The 16,796-nt window shown below is 45.0% G+C and overlaps 1 protein-coding gene across 4 annotated transcripts in view; it reads right to left on the bottom strand.

Moving 5' to 3' along the window:
- The window catches only part of LOC144824122 (aminopeptidase Ey-like), an 836,887-nt gene that overhangs the window by 211,574 nt on the left and 608,517 nt on the right, over positions 1–16,796 (bottom strand). For all 4 annotated transcript variants that reach the window (XM_078683237.1, XM_078683239.1, XM_078683235.1 and 1 more), the window contains exon 13: positions 4,717–4,856. In XM_078683237.1, coding sequence (XP_078539363.1) covers positions 4,717–4,856 — 140 coding nt within the window. The remainder of the gene's footprint in view (positions 1–4,716; positions 4,857–16,796) is intronic.

Consider the following 16,796-nt stretch of genomic DNA (forward strand, 5'->3'; position numbering starts at 1 on the left):
TGGTGCAATTTCCTGTCAGCAAGGTACAGGGTTCAGAGTAAGTGTTTTCTTCTGCCTGGCGTTTGGCCATGTTGGGTTGGCTAGTTAGCGTGACTAAGCAAATACTTTTTAAATATATTTTTCGCATGGTAGCAGAATATACTTCAAAAATATTGTAGCAAAAATATCAACAACCAAAATATCGATAGGGAAAGTATAGGTGTAGGTGAAAAAGTAGGCTACTCTATTAAGTTTATTCTGAAATGCAAGCTAGCAGATGGAGGTCCAATGACTTACTATTTGATATGGATAATGCCCCGGCGCAAGAGCTCGGCCAGGAGCTGGATGCACTTCAATTAGTATTACAATCCACTCTCCCAACTCATCAGCATGGACACTTACTTGACCCTATCTTTGCCAATTGGGGAGAGCTCCTGGTTGACACTCCTATCCCAGTCCCATGGATTGATCACTATATCCTCCCCTTCAGGATCCTTATACCTAAAGCCCAAGGTGTGCTAAAATCAGACACGGGCAGACCCCAGAGGAAATGGGCCAATTTCTCGGCAACCCAGTTCAATCTTGCTCTACAGCAGGGTGGGCAACCTGGCGGGAGTGAGGTCGAAACGGCCTGCAGTGCTTTAGATCAAGGCATTTGTGAGGCGCTTTACAAGGTGGCACCATGGGCCACCAATGCTCCTAGGAGACAGTCCAGATCCGCACCATGGTTCAATGAGGAGCTGAAGGCGATGAAATCCTCCTGTAAACGTCTGGAATGTAGGTGGAGGGAAGATTTCTCTGATAAGAGGAGGGCTACATATAAAACCAGTCTTAAGCAGTATTATTCTCTAATAAGGAAGACATGAGCGGCATACTACAATATGAAGATTGAACTTGCCGATAATTCCTCTAGAGAGCTGTCTGTGATTTTTAAAGAGCTTCTGTCCCTTGACAGAACCACTGCCCCTAGTAAAGTCTCTGTTGAATCTTGCAACTTGATAGCAGATTAGTTCTCAGAAAAAGTAGAGAGGATCTACTCAACCTTCCCAAAGGAGGCTCGCAACGGGAAAGCTGATTGGACGGGAGTATGTAATCTGGAAGAAGCTTCATGCCTCTCCGGTTGCAGCCTTCCCTCCCTGGATGACCCAAAATCCATAGCTTTGAAAATCAAGTCAGGCCCCCCCTAGAGATCCTATTAAGCCGAGAAATATGAGGGAGAGTATGGACATTCTGGGTCCTTACATTAGGCACCTCATCAGACTCTCTTTTGAGGCGGGAGTAGTCCCCTAAAGGTGGAAAGATGCGGTGGTTGTTCCCATTTAAAATATACCCGGGGTTAGCGCCAGCCAGTTGGAGAATCTTCGACCAATATCTCTCCTGCTTTTCTTCACCAAGATCACGGAGAAGGTGGTCAATGCTCAGCTAACTGATCACATGAATCAGGCCAGCCTACTCCACTCCACGCAATCAGGTTTCCGGGCTACATACTCCACAGAGTCGGCGCTGCTTCTGACAACTGAAACCATCCTGCATCAGGTCGATGCTGGACCGACGGTGGCACTGATTCTGTTGGACCTCAGCGCTGCATTCGATACCGTGGCCCATCCCATACTCCTTCAGCGCCTTAAGGAGAGTGGATTGACCAACCTGGCTCTGAAATGGCTAAACTCCTTCCTACGGCACAGGAGCTTTCAAGTATCCCAAGGGCAGTACTACTCCAATTTAATCTGTAAATGGCCCCTCTGTCTAATATCATTGAAAAATACGGCATCCGTGTCGTGTCATATGCGGATGACACGCCGCTTGTCGTATCCTTGACCCAATCTCAGGAAGAATCTGCCGCTAATGTTTCCGCATGCCTACAAGAGCTTGCAGTCTGGATGGCTAACAACTGCTTAAAGCTGAATGGCGGCAAGACCAAGGTCCTTATTGTGGGCAAGGCTCCCTCGATAAGGTCACCTAGTTGGTGGCCGAAGACTTTGGGCACCACCCTCACCACTAAGGAGGAGGTTAAAAACCTGGGGATGTGGCTAGACTCTACTCTCTCTTTTGATCACCACTCCAGAACGGAGGCGGGAAAGTGCTTTGTCATAATGAAGGGCCTTCGGAAGACATTAGATGTGCTCCCGGTAGCTGCCAGGAAAACCCTAGTCCACGTATTTGTCAACTCTCGGTTGGACTACGGGAATGCACTCTACATAGGCGCCAGTAAAAAGAGCGTGCAAAGATTACAATACATCCAAAACGCTGCCGCCTGCCTAGTCCTGATGCTTCCTAGAGAGCCTCATCCAAAAATGCCCGAACTACTCTTCACTGGCTACCAATAAGGGAAATAATTTTATTCAAGGCCCTATGTATTAGTCAACGGATCCTGATGAGGAAATGCCCAAAGTACTTGCACAACCTACTGTCCCCCTACACTCCAACCAGGGCCTTGTGTTCTCAGGGCTCAGGGCTGGTGCAAGTCCCAGTAATAAAAAGAATGAGAATGGGAGGCCATTCTTTCCGCTACCTGGCAGCTAAACAGTGGAACGCACTTCCCACGGACCTTTGGCTGGAACAATCTGATAAAATCTTCAGAAAAAGACTGAAGACATGACTCTTCCAGACATAGAGCCCCTGGGCTTCTGCCTGCCCTTTTCGACACTTCTCTGTAGCTCCACCTGGCCGCAGCGTGGGGACACACTAGCTAGTGTAACCAGGCGCTTTACAAACTCTTTATTATTATTATTTATTATATATTATAAAAACATCTGGCTCAAACCCTTGCAAAGTTGATGGGGTGGAGGACTCAGTACTTAATAATTTAAAGCATTAAAATAAATAAGTATATGATTCCTAGAAAAACTACCTACACTAAATAATTGGGTATTGTTCAAGCACTAATCTGAGTAAAATATACCAAGATCAACTCAAGGATAAAAACTGGTATTCATTAACATTTATGCATGATGGCCTTGGGATAAAGATCATCAAAACTGTATTTAGGGTAAAAAAACTATGGAAAAGTTACAGTGTATATTTGCAGAAATCTTATCTCTATGATTCTCCTCTGACCTTCAGAAGCTAATGAGGATTACTGTTTAACATGAAATAGGACTTGTGATAACCCCAGTCAAATTGTAACTTTAGATTTAGGCTCAGTAGTTAATTTGTATTCTGCTGGAATCCAAGTCCTAACTGAGGATATATTGGATGGATGAATTCACACTAAAGTATTTACTTGGGCCTGACTCCTCTAAGATTGTGGTATGTCAGAATATTGTATGCAGAAACGTAGTTTAACATAAATTTGTTTTAAAAAATAACGTCCCATTGAATGGGCTAATATTGGGGCATATTAGCAAGAACCTCGTTAAAATGATCGCCGGCGAGAATGGGCTTGCTAATATGCGTTATAGAATTCCAATAGAAGCCCAGGTTAGATGTCCTGCACATCTAACCTGGGTTTCTATTGAAATTCTATAACGCTTATTAACAAGCCCATTATCGCCGGCGATCATTTTAACGAGGTTCTTGCTAATATGCCCCTCTTTCCTTATTGACATTCAGCACACATATTTATGAAGGCCGTTTTCTGAAAATTATACCATACCTGCAACACACCAAAGGCACAGGCTCTATACACCTTAAGACCACCAGAGAGGTGGTATCTGACCAACAAGAACCATGTTGCCTGCTTACAGTCCCTTGTTGAAAAATGATCATTTCTGGAAAGCAAAATGGCCTGGGAGTGACTAAGAGAAGTCCCCAGTTAACAAATCCACAGAGGTTTGGAGGTTTATATGCACTGCAAGGAAGAAACTTCAAGGAAAACCCAACATCTAAACTGGTTTAGCATTCTCTTCCATACAAGGTTGTAGAGGCTAAGACCAAGAGTGATGCCACCTATGTAATTCTATATAGTTGCACTATTTGAAGAAGGAACATTTTTTGGCACTGAAATTGTGTGCAGCTGCTCAGGGTCAATCCGCAGTAAAAGTAAATGGGTTTAATAGGTTGCCAGCACAATGTGGTATTCTGACTCTGTTGACATATGGCATGAAATGAAAACAATCTATTGGTGATAAATCACAAACTGGTGCTTTCACACCTGCTTGATTTCTTTAAAAGAGCAACACAATGTGTTGTAGTAGCAGTGTATATAATTGATGCCAATGTATTCTCTGTTTTGTTGTATTCTGAATGGGGTCAGGAAATCCAAGGTGAAAGATATATTGCAGTGGATGATTTCAAGACAAGCAGCAAGGCCTGGAATGTTTTTGGGGAAGTGTGGAGTTTGACTTAACTTCCGTGTAAATTCACTCAATTTCATTGGTGCTTACATTTTCGCTGTATTTTACAGGGTGTCTGTGTCCTTGAGCACATTTCTAGAGGCCCTCTACGACCATACCTACTAAAACATATTTTATATGTATACCACTGCATTCAACTTTGTGCATTGATACTGACGAAACAATTAAAAATGTTGAGCCAGTAATAGTAGAAGAAAACACATCTTTTTATTTTATTTTACTTGTCCTTTGCTCCTCAGTCATTAAGGAGTTTCTATTAGCGATTGTATTTGTCGTTCATGGATTTCATTTGTCTAATGTTTGTTATTCTCAATATCACATTTTTTTATGTAAACAGACAGATAGCATACTTTCTAAAGAATGGTAGGACGTAGCTGGGGACGCTATGGGGTTTCATGCGGGTTCTGAATAAGAAGTCAGATGCAGGTAAATTCAAACCTACTGTATGGTCCTTACGCAATTGCTGAATAATCCTCTTCCAGTTCGCCTGGTCATAGTTAACTCTGTAATATCCAGTCATATTGAGGTTAGCCAGTATCCAATCCGTGCTGCCCCCATCCACTTTAAATGCGTTGTTCACAGCTAAACGAAAACACAAAAATTAAAGTGTGTTGTGCTGTTGTACTTTAATAATAATAATGAAAATGGTAATAATAATAATACATTTTTCGCATAATTCCATACATTTCTCATATATAATACTTTGCATGCTTTGTTTATGGGGTGGAAAGAGTCATCAAGTCATCAGTGGAAGCCAAGAAAGGAGACACTCATCAGCCACCTACTTAGTGTGTATTACAGAAAATGGGGGAACGGCCTTTACAACGCAGACAGAGCCACGTGTGACATTTGCCCACAGTATCAACCACACATGCCGTAACCACGTATATACATGGTTAAGGCAGTGCGCAGTCTAGATACTGGAATGGGTGGTCCCAGGAACAGGAAGGATCGGGACAGGACGAAGTGAGGTAAGTGGGGGATTGGAAGGTTGTTTTTGTTGGGGTATTTTTAGGGTAATGGCGGTTTGGGATATTGTGTTTAGGGCTCAGGAGGGTTAGGGTAGTGTTTTGGGCTCATGGACAGCCAGGGTAGTGTTTAGGACTCGGGGGGGGGGGTTAGGGTAGTGTTTTGGGCTCATGGACAGTCAGGGTAGTGTTTAGGACTCAGGGGGGGGGGTTAGGGTAGTGTTTTGGGCTCATGGACAGTCAGGGTAGTGTTTAGGACTCAGGGGGGGTGGTCGGGGTAGTGTTTAGGGCTCAGGGACAGTCAGGGTAGTTTTTAGGGCTCAGGGGGTGTTGGGGTAGTGTTTAGGTATTGGGGCGGGGTCGTTTTTAGGGTTAAGGGTGTTTGGGATAGTTTTCAGGGCTCAGGGCAGGGGACTTTCCATGGGATCTCTACCACACATTCCTTTATCAGTCATACCTCTAACCAAAACTTGCTTGATAAAGGCATACATGGTAAAGGAATGCCTTTTATAGACGCATTTGTTGTAGATGCCGCATAGTAGAGGCACGCATGGTTTAGCCATACAAGCCTCTGTCATACAACCCATAAAACACAGACCTTTGCCAGGTGTCTAACAGGAATCATTTGGCTGAGGGGTAGAGGGCTTAAACGACTTTCACACCTTCTTCAATCACAGATTGCTCCATGCTAGAGTGACCTAGTCGCCGCCACCGACACAGAGACAGCAATCGGGACTATTGCAGTTGCAGTTGCCTGAGTCACAAAAATGTGTAAATCTATGCATTTTGAACATCACATTTGGGGGCATAAGTATGTACAAGCCCCTATCGCTATCACAACGTCAATTTTCGAGACGTTGTGGTGGCAATAGGGGCTTTAGCTACAAGGCAGCGTTAAGCCATGTTAAGAAAAAGCTGGTCTTAAGTTGGCGAAACAAGGAGAAATGCTTGATTTCTCCTCGTTTTTGCTTTTTACATGTGTGCAGCAGAACATCCTGGATTGTTTATGTGTAGGAAGGCGACCCTTCCAGCACATAAACAATCCTTAAAAAAAAGACATTTTGTAACTTCCATGTGTGCTACATTAAGCAGCACACATAGAAGTGACTAAATAGAATTCCATGATTGTTTATGTGCAGGAAGGTACAACTTCCTACACATAAACAATTCTCCCCTGCATGCAGACACCATTGCGCTATGCTGCAAGGGTGCCTGCAATGGTGCTACACTGCTTTGTAGCACCAGCGCAGGGGGAAATGGCTGCACCACATCCTGGTAAATATGGTGCATCCTTGCTTTTCTGGGGTAGTGGAGTGAGGCGTTAAGCCATGACGGCTAACGCCTCACTCCACCAATTCCTTAGTAATTACGCATTTTCAGTGCTTCCCAAAACTATGTGGATGTATATAGAAATGACCGAAATCAACATATTTTCGAGGTTACTCCCCGCACATCATGCGTAATCCATCGTATTTTGTGCATTGAAAAGAATGTACTGGAGTACACTCATGGCGAAATCTTTTTTCCCTCACAGAGACACAATCAGATGTAATATACGTAACCTGCTTCCTTTTCCACTCTGGAAAACCAATTCCACTAGCTTTTTGCAGGAGTTATTATTTCCAGTGACAAACTACCTACAGGCCAACTGTGACTACAACCATCCAATGGGTTTGTAGGAGTTCCCTCATTTGTGCGGGGTAAATCTCCCCCTAAGAAAAGTCCACCTCCCTCCCTAGATCCAGCGTGCTGTTGTGGTGTCTACAGGATACGGCTGGTACAGGAACACTTCAATGTACACCACAGCCTGCTGGCTGGTCCTGCTGCCTCATATCTGAATATATGTACGGAATAGTAAGGAAAGAGGCTTACAATATGTGCACGGTGCACCTTTCAATCATATACATTGTTAAGTAACATGCTCTGACTCTCAGTTGCATCAGTTGGCAGTATACAAGAATGGGTATCCCATGTGTCATAAAAAAGGGATTTTAGTTCGCCAACATCACAGTGGCAGCAGACATAGTGGCATGTACCTTTTTTCCACTCCCGTCAAATCACAGGAAGTGACTTAACATACACTTTGCCAGTTATGATTGTGAAAGGGCGAGATTTCGATCGATACCTTATCTCTATTGATCCAAACCTCGATCTGGTCGACTGAACCTTTATTGCCTGTCTGTAAGGAAAGGAAGTGCACCCATTTCCAAGTTAGTTCACCCAAGAAAGGACTCTACTCTCAAAGATCACGGACAACTTCTAGTTTTCAAAAGTTTATTGTAAAGATATAATGAGCTGCAAATACAGGCATCTCAGAATGAGATTCACGAGATACACAGGTCCAATTACATACATGTGCTCTCGGAAAGCCCTCAAACGAGCAACAGAAATCACTAACACAAGTTCTAGAAATAGCAAAGCTATCAGCATAGACGCATATCTCTCCTTCATTTAGGTTGGAGGAAAAAACACACAGGTTAGGCGTCCCTACCCTGTTCTAGATGGTATCCCTACTTAACCAAATCCCAACCTAACAAAGGTGTCAGCAGTGAATGACCCCCAAGGGAAGTCACTCACTCTAAGTCTCTTGGTGAAAACCTATAGTTCTCCAGTCATGACCCCTCTCTGCCTACCCATCCACTCTCTTAGGGGTCCTCAGGTCTCTGCTCTAACTCCACCCAGGGGTGCTGTCCCTAATACAAAACAGTCAACAACATTTGAGACGCCCCTTGTGGAACGCCCCTCACGTGGTGCAACTTCTGGCTTTTTCCATGATGCTTTGTCTTGGGCCTCAGACGTTAGAGTTGACCTTGCTTCTCAGATTCTTCTCCGGCCCGCTGATACCCCTTAAACATTCCAAAACCCTCCTCCATGTCTGGGCCGTCTACTGAACAGACCTCTATTCATTCCTTTATAATTTGATCCCCCCTTTCCTGTTGCAGACAGATATCAGTAGCCAAGAACCCAACTCTCATATACTTCTAAAAGAAAAAGGCTTGCAACATTTCTCAGCCCAGACATGTACGTGTAAATCAATGCTAAAACATTTCAGGCCTACAATATTTCTCATTATGATTATAGCATTCAACTTCTTCATTTAATTAAAACATGTTAATACTCTTATTCTATTATTAAGTAAACATTTCTATAAATCATAGCCTATTTAATGCAATGGCCAAAAACCTTAAAACAATCTGTGTCGTGAAAAGAACCACCTTCCCTTTCCCTCCAGCTCTGGCCCTGAGGCCTACCACGTTCTGCGTTTAACCGCATACCATCTCATGTTTTAGCAGCTTCACGACATGGATTCAAAATAATCACATCTAATAAAGTCATATAATGTCACACATTTCTGTATTAGTTCCACTTCTACTTAAATCTCTACATTAGCTATACATTTTAGGATATATTTGCAAATACTATTAGCACTCATGGCATTTCTCTTCATGACTTGTGCTTACTACAGGTAAGTGTGATGTACTCATACATTTATCAGTTTGCGCTCTCTCAGTTCCCCCCTTTGATGACCTCTCGGGGTCATCACTAACATTTAAACTGCAGTTATTGCTGGCATTCTCTGCGCTTCCAGAGCTCTCAGGCTCCTGTACTGATTATCTTGTATGGCAGCCAATCTCTGCAGCTGCTCTCTTTGGGCCCTTTCTGCCTTTCTTGCTCTGTACCATTTGAATACCCTCACCAATCCCCACAATATTATCCCACAGATCAATATTATGATGATAGGCTTTAGGATATACCATATAAAGCTTTTTCCTAAGGTGGAAAACCACCCTCCAACTGCACTCATTCCGTGGCCCACCTTTTCCCAGACATTTTCTCTACTCAAGTCTTCGATCTCCTTGTGAATATTAGTTATGTTCTTAATAACTTTCTCAAGGGGTTTTGAAAGGTCTGGAATATAAGTGCAACATTCCTGAACCTTCAAAGCCTTACAGACTCCGCCCTCTTTTGCTAATAGGACATCTAATGCAAGACGATTTTGAAGAACCATAGCCCTTATCGATTGCATCTCTCCTTCTACCAGCATTAAGGACTGAGCAGTGCTGGCAGACAACCTGTCGACAACTGTTGCCAGTCGTCTAATTTTAACATCATTAAGGATTATTCCCAAAAGAGGAAACATAGCTCCAAAGACATCTCCAACCATTTCTGCATCGCCTAAATCTCTCCTTCCCCTCGATGATGTCTGGCCCTCAAGGATCAATAAGTCTTGTGCATGATATATTTTGGGGAAGACAATTGCCAAATAACATGATCCATACCAGTTGTCAGGTAGTCTCACGTAAGCATTTCTTCCACATACAAAATACACATTTGGAATCACTTGCATTCCCTTCAGGAAATCCTTAGTGTAGTACTCTAAATTAAAAGCATGTTCACAGTCAACTTCACCCACGTATACATTTTCATAATACGTTTTGGCTCGGTGAAGACATAACTTTCCTCTCTGCGCTTTATCTAAAGCTATTGGACCACTACTACCCTTTCTCTTGTGTGACTTCTCTTCCTCGGTCCAATCTATTTTCCCTTGTCCTGATTTTTTCAAAATCTTTTGTCTCCTGTAACGATCATCCACCTGCCCTATGAACTTTTTCTCGACTTCTGACACCTTACATGTCAGGTTATTTCTACGGGCATGTGAAGTATCTAAGGTAATCCAAGGAATGAAGAACTTGGCCAATCTGTCTTCACTCTTCCAGTAATCCCATTTGTTCATCTGCTTATAATTTGGGACTTCTGGCAACACTGAATCATAATTAGAGAAATAGTATTCAAAACTATCTCTCTCATAAAATATACTAAGCAATAAGCTACATGTAATGCCATATGTCAGCGGGAGGTGATGGTATCTAATACCCTCGTCTACAGATGCCGGCAACTGCATGCAGACATAGCAATCCTTAACCTCCATGGCATCCACGTATTCATACAAGAGTTTAGCATAAGCATTTGACCTAAAGTCTCCTTGGGACTCGTCTACATGTAACCTGCGGGCTTCTGCAGCCAATAACGCTTTCTCTTGAGTGTTTTCCCTTTTCTCACCTGCAACAGTGGGTGTAAGTGTTACTGCAGAACTCGCATCAGTTACCTCTACCTCTTCTGCATGTCCCTTTACATAAGAAATTGTTACCACTAAAGCTATTAATATTATCACTCCTACTATTAGTGTACCTATTATACATTTAGCTCTGCGGTTCGGGGTGCCGGCCTCCATTTCGTCAGACTATATAGTTCTCTCTTTATCTCCGCAAAAAGTTCTTTTCCTCTCGTTCCTTTACAGTCTCTTTTCAATCCTTTTTGTCTTTAGAATCCACACAGCTGGAGGCTGACAACCTTCTTCGCAAAAGTCCTTTAACAGTTCAAAAAGACAACCCTAGCCCTTCTCCATCAACTCAAGGGAAGTTCCCTACAATTCACTGCTTCCTGGGCGCTAGGTAATCTTCTTTTTCTGCTTGCTTTATTTACAAAGTCCTTTAACAATCGACTATCAGATTTGTGGTTGCAGCTTCAATAGCATAGTTCAATATTTCCAAGCGAAGAGTGTGCTCTTCATGTGCTGTTATCGTTGTACCAAAGTCGGGGAATTGCAATTCTGTAAGAAACATGTGTTTTAACTTACTGAGGCGGGGAGGTCTGGGGAGCACGAATGTTAGTGACCCTTCTTGTTCGACACCGGGTACCAACAGCCGTATTTCCACGGTGATAATGGGCTCAGAACTGGACACCACCACCGCTCGGATCCTCCCTGTCTCCGGTTTCACAGACATTTGTCGCCAGATATGTCCACTCAGGTGTGGAGTATCTTCTGTTAGGCACACGCACTCTTCTTGACCTTCTTCGGTCCGGTGCTTCAACGCCCTGAGCACCTTCTTCTGGGTCTGAGTCTTCTGATATCGGAGGAAGGGTTAACTCTGGAGTTGACCTCAGGCTAGAGCTCCTTCTTTGCGGCCAATTAGCTTCTCCACGTGCCCTTCTACTCCTTCTCCTTCTGGTCTGTTCTCGCTCTCTTTCAGACCTGTCAGGTTCAGACTCGTACTCCCAGCTATTTTCTCCTTCTGTAGCGTCGTCTGTTTCACTGTTGTACTGACCGTCCTCAGCTTGGTCAGACTCGTTCCCTGCTTCCGCTGGCACCTCTACAGCTTGGCTAGCCCCCTCTATGGCTTCTTGGTCCCCAGCTGGACGTCCATCCGAGAGAGGAGCTGTTTCCAGAGGTGCTGGAACCCTTTTCGTATGTGACGCGTGGATCCAATTGGGCAGGCCTCCCACCTTTACAGCTGTGCTTGTGATCAGGATGACCTGGTAGGGCCCACGCCAACGAATATCCAAGCAGCTTCTTCTCACATGTTTCTTCACCAGGACCCAGTCCCCAGGATACAGGTCATGGCAAGGGCCCTGGCACGCTGGAACCTCGGCAGCCTGTACCTGAAGAGACACAGAACGCATTGCGTCAGACAGCCCCTTACAATAGTCCAGGATCATATCATCTGTGATATTTAACAGTGCAGTAGCTGGAATAGATGGCAGCCTCATTGCTCTCCCCATTAACACCTCATGTGGTGACAACCCTGTTCTTCTGTCTGGGGTACTACGAAGGCTCATGAGGACTAATGGCAGGGCATCAGGCCAACTCAGGGTCGTTGAGGAACAGACTTTAGCTATTCTGGACTTGATCGTTCCATTGATCTGTTCCACAATTCCTGAGGCTTCTGGTCGGTAACTGCAATGGAGCTTTTGGTCAATATTTAGCGCAACACAAATCATCTTCACAAGCTCGCTGTTAAAATGTGTTCCCCTATCTGATTCCAAAAAGGCCGGCACCCCGAAACGAGGGATAAGTTCTCTAAGCAGTAACTTAGCCACTGTGAGGGTGTCGCACCTACGTGTAGGATATGCCTCAACCCACCTGGAGAACACACAAACAACCACCAGGACATAGCGAAGGCGGTTGCATCTTGGCATTTCAATGAAATCTATCTGCATTCTATTGAATGGACCTCCAGACCTTCCTATGTGACTTAGTGCAACTGGTGTTCTTTTTCCTACGTTCAGCTGCTGGCAGGTCACACAACGCTGACACACTGCTTCTGCTGCTATTCTAAACTTAGGGTTGTACCAAGTCTGTCTAAACACTCTCAGCATAGCATCTCTCCCTAGGTGTACTGGACCATGTATGAGTCTAGCCATTGGACTCACCATCTCATTGGGCAACACTGCTCTGCCGTCTGCTGAGACCCAAAAATGGGTCTCACCCATTACACATCCTGCCTTTTCCCATGTTTCTTTCTCAGAATCAGGAGCATTTTCTTGCATGGTCGACAGTTCATCCCAAGTATCAACAGTTTCCAGAATCATGGCTAATTCAGTTCTTACATTTATTCCACCCACATCCACCTCTGTGAAAGAGTAACCCTGTTCCGCGCAATACCGTGCAACTTCATCAGCATATCTATTGCCTTTCGAAACAAAGTCCTCATTTTTGGTATGTGCGATGCACTTTACAACTGCGATACTTGCTGGACATTGCAATGCTTCTAACAACAGGCGCACAAACTCTCCATTGCGAATGGGAGAGCCTGAAGAAGTCATGAACCCTCTTTGAGACCATAACTGCCCGTAATCATGAACTACCCCAAACCCGTATTGGCTGTCGGTGTAGATGGTGACTCGAATTTGATTGCCTGCTAAGCAAGCACGTGTCAGGGCAATAATCTCGGCTACCTGAGCGGAGTTTACTCCTTCCAGGCACCCTGCTTCCACAACTCCTTCAATTGTACAAACAGCATACGCTGCTCTCAATTGCCCAACTTCGTCTCTTACACATGAGCCATCGACAAAGAAAATTTCATCTGGGTCAGTCAGTGGCTCATCCACAATGTCGGGTCTGGGTTTGGTGCATAGTTCAGTCACATCGAGACAGTCATGGTCTGTATATTCATCATCATCCTCAATATCATTTGGAAGTGGCATCAAGGTAGCAGGGTTCAAAACAGAGCATCTCTTGAGGGTCACGTTCTCTGCAGCAAGAATAACTTGCTCATAGCGCGTGAGCCTGCTATTGGTCAGATGCTGTGTTTTGGTCCTGGTCATCAACAGTTCAACAGAATGTGGCACGCACACCTCTAACGGGTGCCCCATGACAATATTTTCACATCTCTCAATGCTGACACCCGTTGCAGCAACGGATTTGAGACATCCGGGCAACGCTGCGGCTACTGGGTCTAAAGTAGCCGAGAAATAAGCAACTGGTCTACGGGCATTCCCATGGATTTGGACCAACACAGACAACGCACAACCTTCTCTCTCACAACAGTAAAGAAAAAATTGTTTATTGTAATCAGGCATTCCCAATGCCGGAGCACGACACAGGTCCTCTCGCAACTGTAGGAACGCCATCAAACAGTCTTTGTCCCATGGTACCGGATCACTCACCTCCTTGTGCGTCAGTTTTTGCAAGGGCTTTGCTTTCAGTGAAAAGTTCACGATCCACTGTCGGCAATAACCCACCATCCCTAGAAACATCCTGACCTCTCTCTGGGTCTGAGGCGCATTCATTTTCATGATCGCCTCTATCCTGTCTGGTGACACTTTTCGTTTGCCTTTCTCAATTCTGTGTCCCAAGTACTGCACTTCTGTCAGGCAGTACTGCAATTTTCCCGGGGATACCTTATGCCCATTGGCAGCTAGGTGATTTAACAAAGCAATGGAGTCTTCCCTGCAAGCTTCTTCTGTTTCTGACGCCACAAGGAGGTCGTCTATGTACTGGACCAGAACTGACTTCTGGGGCAGCACTAGACTTTCAAGATTTTTCTTCAAAAGCTGGTTAAAGATCGATGGGCTCTCTGTATACCCCTGAGGGATACGACACCATGTTAGGACGCGATTTTCCAGTTTAAATGCGAAAAGAAAATGGCTATCTTCGTCCAGAGGGATCGAAAAGAAAGCCTGGCAAAGATCGATCACAGTGAACCACTCTGCTTGGAATGGAATCTGAAACAGTATCACTGATGGATTCGGTACCACTGGACAACATGAAACGACTATGTTATTAATCTTTCGAAGGTCCTGCACTATCCGAAATTTCCCATTTGGTTTCTGTAGACCCATAATCGGGGAGTTGCATGGACTACCCACGATTTCTTTCAGTATTCCCTGTTTAATCATGGACTCGATCACGGGTTTTATGCCTGCAATCGTTTCTGGAGTCAATTTATATTGGGGTGTTCTTGGGAACTCAGCATGCGGTTTCACTACAATTTTCACTGGGTCCACCCCTTTGACCAAACCAATCTCTTCCCCAGTGAAATCCCATACTTCTGGTGCCACTGTCTCTCTCAAGTCCCAGGGGAGCTCCTCTACTGTTAAAGTAGGGTACAGTTCCACGCATATTCTAGAGTTTGCAACTTTGAAATCTGCATCATCATCATTGGTCAATATCTCCACTCCCTGAGGTGTACAATATATAGTACAATTCAATTTACACAACAGGTCTCTTCCTAGCAGACACACAGGACTTGAATCGCAAACCACAAACTGGTGCTCATCGCTGTACTTCCCTATTTTCACCTGCACCGGTTCTGTCAATTGGCTGGTTATTCTCCTGTTTGCGACCCCTACCACCTGTATGGTCTCTCCAGACATGGGCAGGTCTGGAACTGCAGCTGATCTGATCGTGGATCTAGTGGCTCCTGTGTCCACCAGAAATGTCGTAGGGCACCCTGCTACTTCTGCTTCCACATAGGGTCCCCTCTGATCTACCTCTAAGGCTGCCCCGAGGGTGCAGTCTTCTCTTTCCACTCTCTGTCCGGTTAATGGGTCCACATAATAGCACTCTTCACCTTCCACAAACAGGGGCATTTGTCTATAGGTCTTACCCATACTCCCTACTCGAGGAGGTTGCGGGAACTGGGCTCGGGGAGGAGCCCCCCCCCCTTTGAGCACCTTTCCTTGGTATGGCGTCGCCCCTCTCATAGGTGCGCTCTGGACCTCTTCCTCCTCTATCTCTTGCTCTCCTATCTCTACATTGTAAGGGCACTCGCGTTTCCAATGCCCCAACTCGTTGCACTGGTGGCACCTAGTCGTTTTCTTCAAGGTAGCTATGTCTATTCTAGGTCTAAAGGTGGAACTCTCCTCATTACCCTTGTTCTGACTGTACTGCTTCTTTCCTCCGGTACCTGTCCCTTGCTGCTGTTGCTGTTGTCCCCCCTTCCCTGCTGCCTGCATCTGCACCACCATCAACTTTTCTTTTAGTTTCTTAGCCTTGGAGTCTATCTCATCACAGCAGTACCTGGCATATCTCAGTATTTCATCTAGGGGTTTAGTTTGCCAACAAATCGAGTGTTGCTGAATCATTAAACTAATATCCGGTCTCAGTCCCAGGACGAACTTGGACACAAATTGCCCTATGTCCTTTGGATCCATTACATCCAAGCCGCTATACTGTTTAAACGCCTTCAGCAATCTCTCGTAATATTCATGAACTGTCTCTTTGGGTTCCTGTCTTGTTCGGTCTATTCTGACCCAATCTATGTCTTGCATTGGCACCTTCTCTTTCAGCCAAGTCATCACTCTCTCGTATTTTGCCATCACAATCTCGGACGGCCCATTAGTCTTGGCATCTCTTTCTGGCTCCGTTATGGGCCACTCAGCGCTAACCTTGCATGCTGTCCACAGGTCGCCTGGTACTACAATGTCAAACAGCGTGTTCAGATCTATCCAAAGGACCTTTGAGATTTTTACAAATCTCTCCACTTGCTTGTACCACTCCACTGGGCTCTCTCGTAACTTGGGGAAAGAGGTGGTAAAAGCAGCTAAATCTCCCCTACTCCAAGGGACATGTACATAATTCCCATTTGCAACTTCACGCAAAGGGTAAGCTTCTATTCCCTGCTGTCCTGGTGTCATACCAATCATGCTTCTCCTGCCGGTCCCTTTCTTGGACCACCTCTCTTCCCACTTATCTAGTGCCCTCCATGTCCTTATTCCAGTAATCAGTTCCCTTATGTGTGTTTTCAGCCCAATCGTTCTCCTCTCATCTAGGTCTCGATCTGAGTAATGTAGCCTGTGGTTACCCTGTAATGCCTTGGTTCTTGACAAGTCCACCATATATTTGCCTGCTAGTTCGACTAACTTCTCATGAACTGCTCTCGCTTTTCGAGTAATGTCCTTTGCCATATACAGTATTTCATCCTGTTCATACATTTCCATTCTTTCTAAAGGCAGGGTACCATCTACCATGTCATCCAGATCTGACCTTAAACTGGAGACATCGAGTCTTTTGGCTTTTATCTCAGCTCGCAATATGTCTTTCGAAGGGGGCTCACTGGTCTCCCTACCATCCCAACTTCGAGCTCTGCGTTTGGGCTCGGGAGAGTTAATGGGTGGTCTCCCTCGCTCCCATCTCTCCAGGTCCCATGCTCGGCCATCCGATCTAGGAAGGTGATGGAACACGGGCCTGTTACCCCCACTCTCTCTCTGCCCACTCTCTTCTTCTTCTCTCCTCTCACCGCACATCTCTCTGTTATTTTCCCTCTGGTCG

This window comes from Lissotriton helveticus, chromosome 3_1 (genome assembly GCF_964261635.1).
Source record: "Lissotriton helveticus chromosome 3_1, aLisHel1.1, whole genome shotgun sequence".
NCBI classification, from domain to species: domain Eukaryota; kingdom Metazoa; phylum Chordata; class Amphibia; order Caudata; family Salamandridae; genus Lissotriton; species Lissotriton helveticus.